The 17,880-nt window shown below is 33.4% G+C and overlaps 2 protein-coding genes and 1 pseudogene across 2 annotated transcripts in view; 1 reads left to right on the forward strand and 2 right to left on the reverse strand.

Annotated features, from left to right (window-relative positions):
* Positions 1 to 17,880, reverse strand: part of LOC106645100 (protein white) — a 609,536-nt gene that overhangs the window by 19,166 nt on the left and 572,490 nt on the right. The window lies entirely within an intron of this gene.
* Positions 3,549 to 5,101, reverse strand: LOC149374651 (uncharacterized; annotated as a pseudogene).
* LOC149374652 (uncharacterized) overlaps positions 8,908 to 17,880 on the forward strand; it is a 30,142-nt gene continuing 21,169 nt past the window's right edge. The window contains exons 1-4 of the mRNA XM_089592385.1: positions 8,908 to 8,935; positions 9,089 to 9,230; positions 9,323 to 9,671; positions 14,535 to 14,749. Of these exons, the coding sequence (XP_089448511.1) occupies positions 9,119 to 9,230; positions 9,323 to 9,671; positions 14,535 to 14,749 (676 nt within the window). The 5' untranslated portion in view covers positions 8,908 to 8,935; positions 9,089 to 9,118. The remainder of the gene's footprint in view (positions 8,936 to 9,088; positions 9,231 to 9,322; positions 9,672 to 14,534; positions 14,750 to 17,880) is intronic.

Consider the following 17,880-nt stretch of genomic DNA (forward strand, 5'->3'; position numbering starts at 1 on the left):
CTGTATGTTTGGGCTTTGATAACAACTGTTGATCTAGAAACTTAAAACTTAAAAATTGTTGATGTTCACAAGCCCACCAGATATAACAATCCTTGCCAAAAATTTAACGTAAGTGGCTTGGATGTGACTTGGTAAGCAAATCTTGTTGAGATGAAACCCTATGCTTTTGACAATAAATGCTATATAGATATGTTTACTGCCATTGGCATTGTTTCCAAGTATGCATAGGCTGTACCAGTAAAAAACGAAAATGGTGAATATGTAACGGCAGCTCAGAAATCAACATAAAATAAAGGACGAGTATTAAAAAATCTACAAACCGATCGTGAAAAAAATTTCACAACTTAAATTTTCAAAGTCTTATGCAAAAGTATGAAATAAATTTATACTCTACAACTAGTGATCAAAATGCATTGATATGTAAGTAATTCAATCAAACTTTAACACATGCTATGCAAAAAAAAAATTCAGCTCACATGGGAGCTTTGAGTGGATCAATATTTTACTGGACGTTAATTACAACGTATAATAATTACAATTACTAAACGATTGCAATAAAACCAAAAGAGGTGTCCGCTGCTACCAGGATTAGGTTTGGAAAAATATTTAAATTTCCAGCAAATGTAATAGAATATGAATTTGAAGTAAATGATGAAGTTTAATTGAGTAATTCTAAGCAAGTTATTTAAAAGGGGTATACACCTAATTGGTTGACTGCGGTATTTACCAATGTGAGAGTGGTACCTACGAAACCACCTTTTTGCACTTGACAGATCAACAAAAGTAGCGAATCTCTGGTGGCTTCTACGAGCAAGAACTTCAAAAGACTGAGTATTCAGATACTGGTCTTGTTAGAAAAGTTCTTCGTCGACGAAGGAATAAGACTTTTGTCAAGCGGTTGGGCTTCGACAAAACTCATGATGGTTGAATTAATACTAATCAATACATTGTACTGACAAAGAGAAGTTTAGTTATCTCATAGTTTTATATAATACACAAATTATGAAGGGATTGTTTATTTAACATCTTGTTCAGCCTAACAAAATTTGTTTAAATACCATCATATTTTAACAATCATTATATCTTTTTTACTAAGTCAAGCAAACTATCATATACACTATCATTTCCATGAAATCTGCTGTTACACATTCTAGTAAGAATATTTAAAGTTTTCCTCCTAACTCTGCGATAGTTTCCTCGGCAAATTTGGTTCTTACTTTCTTAAGCTTCGTTACCATTAAACTTCCATCGACTGGTAACTTACTAATTTTTTTGGTAGAAAGGAACTCTCCACCAGCTTATTTATTGAGTCATACTAAATCTGTTATCTTTAATATAAATTTAAAAAAACTAAATTATTTGTAAAAGTTATAAATGAAGTATCTCTCACAGTTATAAAGAATGAAAAACAAAAAAAATCTTAAGTCAAATAAAATATTATACACTTGTAAAAATGCATTATTAACAATTGATAAAAATATTAAAAAATTATAATAAATAGTTTTATTCAGCTTATCTAAAAATATAAATAGTAAAATAAGATTTGCTTATTGCTAAGCTTTGGTTTTTTCTAAAAATTTTTTTCTGTCAGTTGTGCTAACTCTAAACATGTTTTGCGAATTCTTTCCTGCTATTGCACACTTTTTGAATCAACAATCAATACTGCTAACGCTTGGGGATGCTAGTTAATGTCCTTGATCAAACTGATCAGCATAGGTTGCAGCTTTCCCACATATAGGGAGCCCTCCATTAGTTTAAGGGATTATACTACTATCAGCTGATCTATATTCATCTCTTTTTGACTAGATTTTTTTATAAGATATTTACACCTTTTTTCCTGTTTTTTAGTTTTCCATACTTTATTAGTTGGATTGCATTGCTCCCCAGATGACAATAAGGTAGTAAAATGGGCTAATTCTCTTTAACTAACGGTTCGCGCTTTGTCTCTGTCTTGGTCTCTTAAGCAATAAACTTGTTGCTATACGTCTTTGTTATCATTTTTTGAAAAATTTCTCGGAACACTCCATTGCCCAACATTTTCATCTTAACTAGCGATTTCTTTATGATTTTCTATTTTATTATCCTCCCTTTTTTTCCATCCACTATTTTTTAATGTCTTCAAGGTAATGTTTTCGTAGAAGCAGTTAAAATAAATTACTTATGATTGTAGCAACTGGGAGAAATTTCATTTTGCTTCTCCACATACATTTTATGATGTCGAAAACCAATATTCAGTTGCTCCTGCCTGATAATTTTAGTTATATCATAGAGCAGTCGATGTAATCTTAAAATTTAATTGTAGCTTTCACAACGTTAGCTTCCTTTGTTTTCTTCTTACGTGTTTATTTTTTATAAGAACACTATTTATCTTGACTTCTCAGGCTATACGGTTTTGATGCAATATTTCTATTGCACTAATCCTTCTTGAGCCCAACAAATTTCATATTTTTTCAGGGCACCTTAAATTTATTATTTTTCAAATTATTTGATGAATCAAACTCTTGTATGTCTGCGTTGATTATTTTACAAATTTCGTGATTTGTAATTTTATAGATTAAACTCTCTAAATCAGTGTAGAGTAATTTGCAATTGTTTTTTAGCAAGAAAAGCATAAAGTTATGAGGGAAGCGATAACCAAAAGTCTTAGATAAATCTAACACACTAAATTAAATAAACCGAGTGGAAATATTTATCTGCATCAAACTGATCGAAATTGCGCCAAAGTAAGCCTAATTAAGCCTAATCAAGCCAAATCGAGCCAAACTGAGTCAAACTGATCCAAACTGAGCTATACTACTGCCGATTCGAACAATTGGCTCAGTATGGCTCAGTTTGGCTCAATTTGGCTCAATTTAGCTTAATTTGGCTCAGTTTGGCTCAGTTTGGCACATTTTGGCTCAGTTTTGCTCAGTATGGCTTACTTAGGATATGTAGTATAAAATGAATATTAATTACTATAGTGCTCTTATTATCTTATTTTTGTAGTTAAGTGTTTCAAGAATAAAAGCATTTATTCGTTATAAACGTACATTTTATTCTTTGTAGATCGAAGCACATTAGACAGTGCATGAATGTGTCTATAATTACAGTAACGCCCCAACGCACCTCGTGGAATTGTTACAATAAAATATTCATCCTTTGCTACACTTAGTATACATGGTCTATATAAATCTGAACAATTTATAATTGATACAAATGGTTTCTGCTGTGTATCGACACACTTTATATAATCCATAGACGTCTGCTTAACTGTATATGCATGACTTATAGTAATATTGATGAAAAAAATTATAATTCTGGTTACATTGGATATTGTACATTTGTATATACTTTTTATAAGTCCATATTTGCCGTCCACAGTAACTGCTACACAATCTTTGCGCTTTTTGTTTCTCAAATACGATTGAGTCGTACAACGTAAATCATTGCATATTATTTTCGTGTATTTATAACAGCTTCCAATTTTATTTATATCAATAATATCTTTAGCAATCTTACATTCCAAATCATTAAAAAACTTTTTTTTCCCCTTACCAATTAGTATACATTTATCGACTATACTGAAATATTTTAAGTTTTTTCTTTTTATGCTTAAAAAATTTTTAACTGGATCATGCACAAGGCCAGAATGTTCTAGGTATGGCAATTGCTGATAAACTTGTAACCTGTTCACAATTTGTTCTATAATTTTAAAATTACAGTGCTTCAATAAAAGTAAATTTTTATTTTCTGTTTCGAAAGCAAAAGTATTAATTGAATGTACTGGTCCCCAATTTTTAACTGTTTTGCATAAATGTAATAATAAGTGAACGTTATAATGAGCGTAGTTTCTACCGTATAAGTTTTCAAATTCAACAAAAAAAATAATAAGCAGTTTTTGAGCTGTTTCGATCATTTCAGAACTTATCGAATCTCGTAATAATATTTCCATTGCTGTTGAGAACATAACTAAATTGCTATAATACTTTTTTTTAAATATTTTTCGTAAGCATAATGGAGCATAAAAAATTATCCAAGCAAGCCATTCCGAGGCCTTCCACATGTTTCTTTCCTTCACACTTCGAGCAATTTTTGCTACACAAGATGGACTCTTCATACTTAATAGTCTTTTGTCAATAATTGCTATTTTATCAGGTGATCCTACGTAATAACTTTCCGTTGCATTGGAAAAAATTATATTAGTGTATAATTGTGCTACACCTAACAGACAGCAGTGCAAGTAATCTAAGATCATCCCATTTACTAAGTCGAAATATCGTAAATTCATGAGACTCGACGGACCCTTTACGCCTTTAATATCTTTTGCATTGCTCTCATAAGCCATAACCATTTGATTCTTGATTGATGAATCACTTCTTTCTGGAGGGGGAGACTGTTGAATGGGATACTTCCGAACTCCATTGACAGCTTCGGTAGGATGTTCGCAATACGTGCAGCCATACAATCCATTAAACTGTTTCATGTTAAGCATACCACATCTTGCAACTGAATCGACGCATACACTAAAAAATGAGAACAAATATACCTTTAACAGTACAAGAAAAACTTTGCCTCACTGGGAAACAGTTGGGTGGACTGTCTGCTTAATTTTACTGTGAACAGCGCCCCCAACTGCTGGTGCTCTCACTCGCCCGAGTTGGGTGCAATGTTCACCCAGTGGGAGAGCCGCTGCACCAAGATATTGGTGGAGCAGTCTACCCACTTATCAGTTAGACTGTGTTTTAATGATTGGTGCAAATACTAAGATAAGAATTTAACTTTAAGAGTTACGTATTACACCGTTAACACTTGGAAAAGATCGATTCAAGTCGATTCAAGATGATTGACTTGGAACAATAACGTTCTTTTTTGAATAAGAAGTACATATATAAATACATATTGGCAAATTTACGTACCCCAAAGGAAAAAGTTTACTAGTAATCGTTTGACCTTGAAATGTCCATTGAAACCCCTTTGTGGATAACTTGTTAGCTTGATCTATAAAAGGTTGTAGATAAACATTCATCTCTGGTTAGACTTTGGCTACCCATAAGCCAGCGAGCAACATATATTTTTTTCTAATACTTTCTGGTAGCTCATTGATCATAATATAAATCGGCCATACAGATAGTTTTAAAGCATCTGCAGCTTGACATCCATCAGTATTTATAGTGTATGAAAAATTTAATTTATTTCCCAATAACTGAGGATCGTTTTCAAACGATGTATACACGCGTCCATCGTACAAGTCTTCAAGTCCATTTTCATCTACTTTTATGCGGGAATGACGAAAAAACAGGTTAGTGTATATCACATTATCAGCAAATAATTTTTTCATCTGGTACTCCAGATCAATTTCTACGAAATAGGAGCCAGATGATGTGACGTTTATTAGGGCTCCACAGCCACATGTAACTGTAAGATCCAGGTTATTCTGTTTCCCAATGTACCTTCGACAAGCACTACAAATAACATGATATGCTACTAAACTTTTGTCAACGCCTAACAATTTCATTAACATGTACTTGGTTCGAGGAAAGACATCATTTTTGAAAATAATATTCATCATATTAAACATATCTAGAGCTGCTACCCATGACAGCGCATGTGTTTTCACCAGCTTTAAGCACATGAAAATTACTTCAGCAACATTAGTGTTCGAACACTTACATAAATATTTACTTAGTTTTTCTTCTGTATTGTCTGCGTTGGATCTTGTTTTCTACGTAAATAAATATAATTATTGGTTTTGACTGATACTTGAAGTTTACAATTAAAATTAACAGTACAATAAACCTGTTTTTGCATTGGAGGTATGAGTGCACAGAAAGTACCCAAGTCCTAGTTGCAATACATGTATTTACGCGGCAACGTAGGAATTGTGTAACAAATGGCAATTTTTGATGCAATTTGAACAGTAAAAATAGCCATAACTTGCTTGAAATATTATATATTTTGTTCAAAAATGCAACCGTGCACTTATACACTTCGCCAATTGCTTGAACTACCTGATCAGCTACGCTGTAGGAGGTCAATTCAGGCTCATCGATGTCCGACTCTGGAGAGATATTTGTATGCGCATCGTTCATCTTTGTTGGGACAAGCTTGTGTTTTTTATAAACAAGAATAGCATCATTCTGTAACATAAGGAAATGTTATTCTCTATTTGATTAATTAATTTGTGCACATCATACACTAAAGTATTCATACAGTCATGATCTACTTTTGAACTATTTAATATTATTTTTAATATTATAAGGAAATAGGTCAAGCTTATTTTAGTTGGATAAATAATTACGGGAAAGTCGCAGTATTCTTATATATCTTGGATGTTACTACAAAATTAACGTACACAAAAAGAGATTATTTACTTACAGTCTGATAACAACCAAACTTTGTTGTCTTAAACCTCAAAATACTGCTTTGCCTTTTATTTCGGGTACATACTGTACTTCTGGGCACTGTTTTCCGTGTAAAACGATCTAAATACGACTTGTAGGAGCCTCACTTACTCATTATGTAAAATATTTTTTCAATATATTTATTTACACAAGCAATATTTATGATGCGATTCTTGTGCAAGAATCACACGATCTTTAAATACTTCGCAAGTTATGACTATCTTATGCAATACCTAGTATTAAGAGCCAACCACATCTCTGATTTTTTATCAACTATATTTGGTTCCACCTTCCTTAGGCCGCGGTTACATGTGGTCATAGAGATATAAGGATAGAGTGCCGTAGAGATAATATAATATTATCTCTATGTAGAGTGCGCTAGAGGCTGAATACAGCGATACGGTAAAAGAAAGAGATGGTTGCCGAGTGTCTTCTCTGTTTCTTTCTATCCGAGCGCTGTGATTGGCTGCTACTCAAGGGGGTGTTCTGGTCGTCAGCGGCAGTTACTGACATAGGTTATTACCTCTTGAGCATGTCTTGGTGGACAATTGATGAATGTAACGGCACACCAGAAAAAACGAAAATTTCCCCCACCACTATTAGTATGAGTTACGCGTTTCGCTCACGCTGGGGTTGTAGTGCGCATCTGACCTTCATTTTCCGTTACGCAGTCGAGCACGCTAGGTTCATTCAAGCCCGTTCGTTCAAACCCTATATGTAGCGGACCAAACAGAACCGGTTCCATACATATAGGTATACTTCGTTAAGAGAACCAGACTTGACCAAAACGGGCTTGAACGAACCTACTGATTCCGTCAACCAAATCAAGGGTGTATTCCGTAAGGTCTGACCAGTTGTTAAATGGCAACACTGTTACTAGTGTGCTGCGTTTCGCAACCCAAAACACCAGCAAACAGCTGACCGAACTAAACAAAAATGTAGGTGTCAGTCGTCAAATAATGTTACTTTTTTCCGAATGTTGCTCTGCATAATCTCGTGTCTTCAAACACTATAAGATACGGACTTTATTTACTTTTGTCGCTTTCTCCTAAATGACAACTGACTTATACGTTTGTTTACTTCAGTCAGCTGTTTGCTGTTGTTTTGGGTTGCGGAACGCAGCACCAGTAACAGTGTTGCCATTTAACAACTGGTCAGATCTTACGGAATATACCCCAAATCTTGAAGTCTTATGTATAGGGCCATCAGATGGTCCAATCCTTTGAACTGACGTACTAAGCCGATCAGACCTATGTCCATCGGACGTGTGATCATTCGAACAGACTTATCACACCTACCATCCCTGGCCTCTGAGTAGTGCTTAATGATGTACCGTATGTAATCCTTATACAGTTTTTTCGATATGACCTTTACTTGACATCGTTGCACTGTTCATTATGTAAAACAAGCTTTTATTGTGCTAGAGATTTTTGAAAGAAAATATTAGTTGCAATGACGGACTACCATGCATACATTTACATTCCGGCGGTGACAGCTGGTACGCAACCTATCAAAAAGATAGTCCCCGTTGGTTGCATAAAAAAGTTTGATCTTGATAAATACTTAGCAGGAGAAATAGTGTACAAAAACAAACCGATGAAGTACAAAGAGGTGGGCGCCAACAACTTACGTATTTGTGCAATACTTCATGTTGGAGGTAATATGTTTGTGTCCTTACTGGGAATTTTTAGTATGTCACTTTTTGTAGTAAAAAGTGTTATTCTTTTAGAGACTCTGGATGCTGTTGAAACGTATTTGTCAGAGAATCTAAAAGTAACAAGAAGAAAGCCTAAAATAAATTTGTCAGCAGCCTCAGATTCAGTATTGGATAGTAACAATCATGATCAATCTAACGACGATGGTATTTCAGAAGAAATAGTCACAGCCAAACGAGTTGCAAAGGTAAATATCAAATATCAAACTATACAAATTAATGTAGTGATACAATGACAATTTTTTTTTTTTATGCAATAAGTAAAACTTTTCAGCCATTTATTTCAACTTTTTTAGTTTTAGTCAAATTAGTCGAGCTATTATTGACTTAAGCACATTTTTCGAAACCTAAACACTGTCAGTAGAACCGTATTTCTTGCAGTATAAATTAATGTTGCATGAATGCAGAACCTTTCTCATGCATTAAAAAAACTTTCTGCTTTCTAGGATCAAATAGCCGCCAAGAAAAAAAGCAAGAATGATGCGTCAAAAAATATTCTGAATAGTTATCTAAATGCTGCAGAACAAGTAAGTCACAGAAGCAGTTTTAGTTTACAAATAGTAAATTAAAAAAATTATAAACATAGAATAGATAAGAAATAATTAGAAGAATTCAAAAGTAGTTAATAAATTTAATAATTATACCGTGATTGTAGGAGGATGGACTATTTAATCTTAATTTAGATATTCACTCATCTACATTGCAAGAAGGTTCAGAAAGACTTAACCGGAGTGTATCAAACACTCATCGACAACCGCTTACAGATCTGCATAATAACGGTGCACCTGGGAATGGGACTATCAGAAAAGGACATGCAGTTTTAAGGGAACGTAATGAAAAGGTTGATTTATGTATTTGTCACAGATACACTTAATAATAATCACATTTTGAGTGCAAAATATTTTGTGTGACAAGAAAGTTTTTTAAATATTGAACCCATGTGCATTTAAAATGTACAAGTGCTTGGTTATTATGAAAGTGGAAAATTTTTCAGGAGCTTGAAGCTTCGTGCAGAGCATACAAAATGCAAGCTGAATATTTTGAAAATCAATCAAAAAAAGCAGAATTGGAAGTCGAGTATTGGAAAAAGCTTGCTCAACAAAAACAGCAGGAAAAATCTACTTACAATCCGACTGGTAAGAGCTTGATTTGTATTAAAGCAGACAATTGTAACTATAATATACTTTTTATTTATTTATAATTTTTTGGTACGTTGTAAATCTTTTAGAGGAACAGTTGCGAATCTACAATAATGTTTTTGAGTCACCTGAGCAAGAAGATTCAAGTACAATTGATTTGAACTTGCGAACGATAAGAAAAGGCGTTAAGTGCAACTCTTTGGCTTATAAAGATGCGTATAAAACCAAGAATTGTCAAACTTTTTTTACACTAATGGATATAGGTATTTTTGGAGTAGACGATCTTGCAAGCCGCTCCGTGAAGTCTCAACGTGGCACGAGCAACAATCCATTATCACTCATAAAGAAAGAAGCCATAGAAGATGAATTTGTGCAATTTTTAAAGTCAAGAGGGTTCACCCCACAACTTATTTCAGACGAATTAAATAAGTGCAATGGGTATCATCATGGTGCAATTTGCACAGCTAGAAAAAAACTCATCCAAGGCCAACGAAACCAAATTAATAATGAAGATGACTTTGAAATAGTTCGTTTTAGTGATTAATGTATTTATTTAATTTGAACATTTAGAATTGAAAAAATCTTACTTTATAATATATGTCAAACGTGATTATAAAATTGTACTAAACAAGACTGCCTACGAGTATAATGAAAATTATTATTTAAGTGTTTGTATAGACGTTAAGATTATTTGAGATAAATCATTAAAAGCCTTGTATTTAAATATAATAAATAAAAGGTAATTAACGCCATGAAACAGTCACAACGCATTAAATTTATTTTTTTTCGGAAATTTAGCACGCGACGCATAACAACTCCAAAAGCTAGAATAAAATAGATAATCCACATGGATTGCCGCGTCTACGTTAATTTTCTAGAAAATCAATCGAGAATGCCTTGAATCAAAATAACAATTAATTCGCATTGCCGCAGAAATCTTTTTAAATTAACTTAAGAACCGTTAATTTCCAGGTTCCATTTTGCAGCTGAGCATGACCCACACATCAAAATAATGTACTGGAACCACTGAGCTTCACTTTGTCAGACTGACCTTCATTAAGCTAATCTGATAGCCTTACTAATCAAGATAAGCCTATACGATTCAGACAGATCTTTATTATGCCAAACTAAGCTATACTATGCCCTACATATGAAAAAAAATTAATTTTCTGTTGAATATGTATACTTTGGTGCTGCAGTCTAGGCCAAACTGAGCTAAACTAAGCCAAACTAAGCTGAATTGAGTCAAATTGAGCCGAACTGAGCCAAACTGACCCAGTTGTTCGAATCGGCCATAGTTTGGCTCAGTTTGGCTCAGTGTGACTCAGTTCGGCTCAGTTTGATTCAATTAGATACAGTTTTGCTGAAAACCATTTCCACTCGGGTATCTAGGCTTTATTATTTTTACTTCTGTACATTGCAGTTAAACAGCTACGAGATATTTATTTAAAATATCACAGCTGTAAAAATAAGATTAAGAAACATAAGAACACACTCTTTAGCATACTTCCTAAAAACCATAGCTTAACATCATAGCTTAACATTCATACGTTTTCTCAAGCTTCTCATTACTTTATCAAAAATTACGACATTAAACAGTTTCTAAAGCATTTTTTGAAACTTATTTCAAGACTTATTTCTTTGTTTACTATTGAAACCAATACACCTAAACAAAATTGTAGATCTTCATAGAAATCTAATGTAAAGATCTTTTCGGTACTCCAAATTAACCTTTAAAATATAACCATAAGCACTTTAACTGCAAACTTAAGAATTTTGAGGCCGTTAAATATTTTCAACCCACTTGAACCAACAATACGAGGGTGGTCAACTTATTGCCCAACCATATAAATTGTTGATATCTGAATAAACTATATGCTTAATCTCTTTACTATCTGCAAATGTACTCATAATCGGCCTCAGTATATATGGTACAGTATTAGCTGATTCCACCCTTAATTGCTTTTTCTTATTAGAACCACTAAAATCTTTTTAAAAAAATTCATTACTATTTTTTGCATAAATAATATTAGTTACACATCAACTAACGTTTGTTTGCTTTGACAAAGCATCTCAGGTTAATCCAAATATGGTAAAATAGTACGTTGTACTTAATTTACATATTTTTGTTAATAATATATTATTTACAAAAAATTACTATAGTTTTCAAACATTTCTGTTAAAAAAACCACATCAGTTTCAACATATAAGTCTGAGTATATTGTTCAAGGTTTGAAATATCAACGGTTTTTCATATAGTTTCAACGTGTACATTATTACCATTACTCATATGTATGATATAATCTACTGTTAAAATTCTTTTAAAAAGAAATTGTCATTTATTTTAGTTTTTTACATAATGACATATAATTGTACAAGAATATACATTTACTATCAAGCATGTTAATTTCGTCTAAAGTAGAAATATTTTTTACTTTCCTAATCATTAGCATTGCTGTCAACATTTCGGCTTTTTTCTAAATTTTCTTCTACTACTTAATCTTCTTCCTTTTTTATTACTTTATCACAAAAAAAACAGCACTTCCTTTGTTTTTTTTTGTTCGTTTTCATTCTCTTTCAATTTTTCATTACTATCTATATTTATGCAATAAGTTTCTATGAGTAGCAAGTTCACATGTATATATTTATCTTCCTTTTCTTTGGTCAAATGCCAAGGTTAGGTTTTATAATTATTTTTCTTTTTATTTACAACAAAACTTTTAAAAAAATCCAAAAATCGTTGTAACAACCTTAATAAGGTAAAATAGTTATGGTCTCGATACAGATGTAAAAAAGTAAATCTTATAGGTTCTATATGATCAAAATTGTTTAGGTCGTAATTAAGATGTAATAACTATACACTCACACACATGAGTGCACACAGAAATATCCACGCAAAACTTTATAGGATCTAACAATTATTAATTTTAATTTAAAATGTTTTTATAATTTTAAATAGTACATTCTTTTGACATTGAAAATTATTTAAGCTGTTTTTTTCTACAAATGTGCCAAAAACTTTGAAACAATAATAAGGCTTTAACTTTTTCAAATTAATAAATGCAAATTGTTACTAAACATTCAAAGGATTTTAAAGATACAAGTTGTGAAAATTTCACGACCTCTTTTATAATGTTAAGCTGTTATTACAGTTATAAGTTTCAAGATGCTAAATTAGTAATTAACAGTGTTATTTATTACGAACAAAATTTTTAAAGCAATCTGTTTCGTGTAATTAAAGGTTCTGGTTATACTACCGCACTACTATAACTGAAAAAAATTAGCTGCCTTGCGTTTTAGAGCTACAGGTGCATTTTAATGGTAGATAATACCAACTACAGACAATCAGATAAATTAATGCAAAATAATATGTATTACATAAAAAGCACTAATAATAGACAGATTTCCCAACAAAAAATGCAGTTAAAATTGTATAATATTATGTCTTTTATAAAAACAACTAAATTAAATTAAAATTTATAGAAACAAGAAAAAAGAAGCAACGCTAAAGAAGATTTGTGCTAATTAAATAACAATAATACTTATTAAAGTCTTGCTCTCGAATTAACATTTTATAGTTAAAATTGAGATTGTAAATTGAATTTCTAAAATAAATGTGTAGCTGCCCCATCTAAAAATTTTTATATCAATAGGCGAAAAATAAATTTTAAGGAAGTTTTGTGCTGATTAATTAAGATTTGTTTTTCTTGTTTATAAATTTTTCAAACGAATTTATTGTTAAACTTAAGAGCGTATTATTCTGGTAGTAATTAGTTAAATAAGAAAATGGCAACATTACTCGAAACCTTAATTACGTATTTTGTGAAGTATTTCCTACTTATTCTTAAATTTTAAAAAGTGTTAGGGGGCTTAACGAAAAAAATTAGGCTTTCAAGTTGCACAACTTTACTTGGCAAGCATAAGCCTAATACAAAAAAAAATAAGCATTCCATTTGATGAGAAGATGATTATGCTCTGACTTTGTTTCTGAAGACTGTTCTATCCTTGTCATAAAGCTTTGTTAGTATTATTATAGAAAATAGTAAGCCCTAAAAAAGAGTTAAGCGTTAATATAAAATTACAATATTATTAAAAAGTGATTTGTATTGTATTCATACAATTCTTAAATTTATTGCGTTTTATTTCTTCAAAATTTTTTGTATGGGATCTAGGTAAATTTCTGACTTAAGGCCCGTCATACTGTAGTAAGCGGGAAATAAGTTTATAGAGGTGTGAGAAGCTTAAATATATATATGCAGTATCACTGGCAATTATTTTTCTTGTACTGATGGACTTACTAACATCCTTTTACGCATACTTGATCCTTTCTTTTTGTGTTTTCAAAAAAGGAAGAAAAAAAAATAATCCTATTTAAAAATTAAACATGTTGATTTTATAGTAATTTTTAATACAAACTAAAATTAGTAGAGTTACACAACACATATAAGTAATATTTTCAGGGATTTCTTAACGAGGTTGTATAATAAATTGCATTTTTTTAAACTTCATCTGGTCAAAATGAGTGTAATAAAAGTATCTGCAATTTTTCCAGGTATTTTTTATGCTATTTTGGATAAACGTTTGGTGTTTAAATAATATCAGTCAAAAAATCGATGTGTGCTAAGCGTTCTGAAGAGAAATTTACTGGTGTGCAATACTATGCTCCTGAAGAAAGCGGTTCTATATGATTCTTTATAAATTTTAATTCAGGTATAAAATATGGACTAGAGATAGGTGTCAAATCGTATTTGACGTATGTCAACGTGACAGCAGTTTCTTAGGAATCATCAGAAGATTTAATAAAACCGCACAGTCTCGTACTGGCCAGCCTTTGTATCGTGCACATCTTGTTGTACCATAATATATTGCTTAAAACTATTGAGTTATTTAATATCAAAATAATAATTAAAACTACAACAAACAAACGAATATGTACTTATTCCACTGATTACTTTACCGTCTTCGAACACAATACATGAAGCTCCGTAGAAGTTATACTTATATTTATATCTGCCATCTCATCGTGGTAGTTTGCTCCTTGCAAGACTCATCTGTAGAGATAGTTAGTATAGCACTACAAACGGTCTTGTACACATTAATCTGACGTCAACTGCAACTTAATAAAGTACTTTGTAAGAAAGTCCTCGCCTATCCGGCTCTATAACTGGATAAGCAAACAGCTTACGATCCCTCTTATGATTTCATTGCGTGGACGGTAAAAAGCTCTGTGTGGCAGGGACGTGACTCATTTTCCTCCTTATATCTTCTCTCATTGGGTTTTGAAATGTTTGTGTGGTGAAGTGACCTTTCGCTGTTTGTGCACTGGGACAGGGACTATTGTAAGAAGATCAGTGATGGAGGCAGTGAGAGTGTGCTTCGAGAGCTTAGTAAAAGGGATGGGCTCAACACGGGCTTGGGGGCTGAAAGCTCAGAAAGTGAGGCTGCTGGTGGCAAGGTGAGAGAGAAGGTCAGTGCTTCTATTATTTTGGAGGAGCACAAGGGTAGTCCAGGAAACAGTAAGGCTGAGCGAGAGAAAGTCAGGACGGATACCTCAGCAATTTGTAAATCATTGACATTTTTTTTGTTGTTCTCCTCCAGGCCACTATCTTCTATTTAGTGGGAGAGCGTGTCAAATTCATGGAATTTCGTGATGGTTGGCACATGTGGTGACATCGTTGGAACGTGGCTGAGACACGTCAATGAGTATCACGGTGGGGAGAGACAAGGAAGGTCTTTTGCTTGCTGTTGTCGGGCAAGTTGCGGCTGCCATTACGCAAGCGAGTGTAAGGAGGGGTTTCTCCTAATTTTCTGCATATTTTCGTGTGGTGTTGCTTGTGGCTAGAGCTGCTGTCAAGCAGGCATTGGCTTTTTCTCTTTTTCTCTCTTGCATAACTGAGTATGTGTGTGTGCTGTTCAAAATTTGTATTCGACTGAGCAAGCGCGGGTACATGCTAGGTATTGCCTACTGTGATGCGTGCCTGCACACGTATATGTATGTATACATGTGTAGATACTTGCACATTCATATTGACTATGTCATTGTTGCTTTTTCTTGCTATATAGTATATGCGTGTGTATATTCTAGGTGAATAACATTCTGACGATGAGCAGTGCGATATAAATACTAAAAATGTGTACGGAGGGGGTGGCCTCTGAGAGACAGCCTTATTTCGTTTGGAAAAAGTAACAAGTTTTGTGTAGGTTTGGTTATTTCTCTTCTTTTCTCCTCTTATCTGACCGTCATGCCTGACCAACACGTTGGGTGGGGCCAAAACTTTGCGCAAATTTGTGTTAGGTTTCGCAAACTACACAGTAAAAGGAAAACAGGACTTAAAGTCGTGCTACAATCAGTTGGAGTCTCAAAATAATATACTGTCATCGTATTTATAAGCAAGCAGCATAATTATTTCCCATGTCATTTATAAGCATCGGCTGTACATATGATACACACGATGTACAGTCATTCTATCACTGCTATTTCAAAGCCGTGGTGTAGTTTTTTCCCATGCCAAGCATAGCTTAAAGAAAATAGACTTTATGACAAATCTTTCGACTGCTATAGTACCTATATATATACTTGTGAGTATACCTGGGCGCTTGACAGTGCAGTGCATACTGCACGCTGTTAATAGTGTCCTTCCCACTGAAGTGTGTTTCTTTTTATAAAAATTATTTTCGTAACTAGTGAATCGATTATTACATTCGTTTTATTATACACCATCTCTCATAGTGCTGTATCGTGCTGTATCACATAACCTTTACTTTCTCTTCTTGCATAGTAATGCAAAAATATAACTTTTTCTACTTGCATGGCCTCATCCGTTTCTACTTGTTATTAATTAAAAAAAAAATTACATTACAGAGATCCATAACCTCACTATTATACGGCAACAGAGTCTTGATGATCTCTTTTAAGTGTATATTTAACAACTTTTTGGATAAAATGCATGACACATATGTAGTAAATAAAAGACCTTATTTTCCATGTATATTTTAAAGTATGTTTTTCTTGTACATGTGTGTACATACGCTTCAAACAGCACATAGTTAGATAAATGAGTAAAAAAAATACTAACACACACACGCATGTATAAATTTATTTGTTTATTTATTTGCTGAGATATTTCAACACAATTGTAGATTTTGTATAATCGTTTATCCATTTGCTGTTGCAAGAAATGTGTATATATACTTATACTGTGCATTCATGAGCATCTAGCCACGCCATCTAACTAAACTCGTTTGTAGCATAGATCTTTCACGAGTTGGCACGGGAAAAAACCACACCAAGCATGGGTGCATCAATGGTGCATCAGCGTCTAGTGTAGGAAGGTGAAATTCTAACACTAGCATTGGTTTAACTTGATAGGTGTCATTTTTTTCCTCAATAAAATGTAATACAGAACCATGCTTTGCTTAGCACGTTTATAACTGCTGTTTTCTTTTTTCCGTGTACTGTCTTGCTCCGTTTGATTTAGACTTGTGTTCAGTAGTTTCGAGTGGTGCCTAATAATTTATTCTGAAACTGGTGATTAAATTTTAGGAAAAAATTTGTTTGAGCCTCATGAATGCAAAAAGGCAGTTGACCCTCTGACCAAGTCTGGGATAGTCAAATTTAGTCCTGAGTTACCAGCGATTTCAGACACTAGTGCACTGGAGTCAACTATTTTAAAGTCAGTTGCTGTGTCTGATAAGATAATCAAGGCCGTCACGAAGACTGTGGTAAATAATAATGTCAGTATTATATTGCACTGCTTGTCATCATAATGTTGGTCCCCTAGAATATTCGCACTCATATTCTAACTAGTGAGAAAGAGCAGCCGTGACATGGTTGATATAAATGCGCAAGCACTTACACACGTATACGTATGTACGTATACATACATATAAATATACATGCACGCATTACAGAAGGCAATACAGAGTAAATGCCCGTGCTGGCTCAGTTGAACACAAGTTTTGAACAGCGCACACAAATACTTAGCCGTGCAAGGGAGATAAAGAGAAAGAGCCAGCGCCTGCTTAACAGCAGCTCTAACCACAAGCTACACCATGCAAATGCATACAGCAAATCAAGATGCCTCCCTCTTAACACACGCTCATATGACGGCAATCGTGACCAGCCTGCCAACAGTAAGCGAAAGCCCTTTTCTGTCTCTTCCAACTGCGATACCCCTTGACGTGTCTCGGCCACCTCCTGACGACGTCACAACATGTGCCAACCATCGCGAAATTCCATAAATTTGGCACGCTCTCCCACTAATTAGAAAATCAGGATGGTACCATTAAGTAGAACAAAAAATGGTCAATGACTTACAAATCACTGAGGTGTCCGTCCCGATCATTTCTCGCTCAGTCTCACTGTTTTCTGGACTGCCATTGTGCGCCTCAAAAATATTGGGGGCACTGAATCAGTGGACATATCTATGTAAGAAAATAATGTTGTGTGTTGCTACATATATTTGCGCTCTTTCCACGTTTCTGAACTTTGAGCTGAACTTTTTCCGTACTAACTATGTGATAAACGTTCTACAAATCAGCATAACCACAAAAGAGGACTTGTCGGAGAAGAAAATGCTAAAAAACATTTTTGGACGTACACAGTACAAAAAGTTTATTTTTTAGTTATTAAAATTAAGAAAAAACT

This window comes from Copidosoma floridanum, unplaced genomic scaffold (genome assembly GCF_036245765.1).
Source record: "Copidosoma floridanum isolate Cflo_tuat_1 unplaced genomic scaffold, Cflo_Japanese_pri ptg000016l, whole genome shotgun sequence".
Taxonomy (NCBI): Eukaryota; Metazoa; Arthropoda; class Insecta; order Hymenoptera; family Encyrtidae; genus Copidosoma; species Copidosoma floridanum.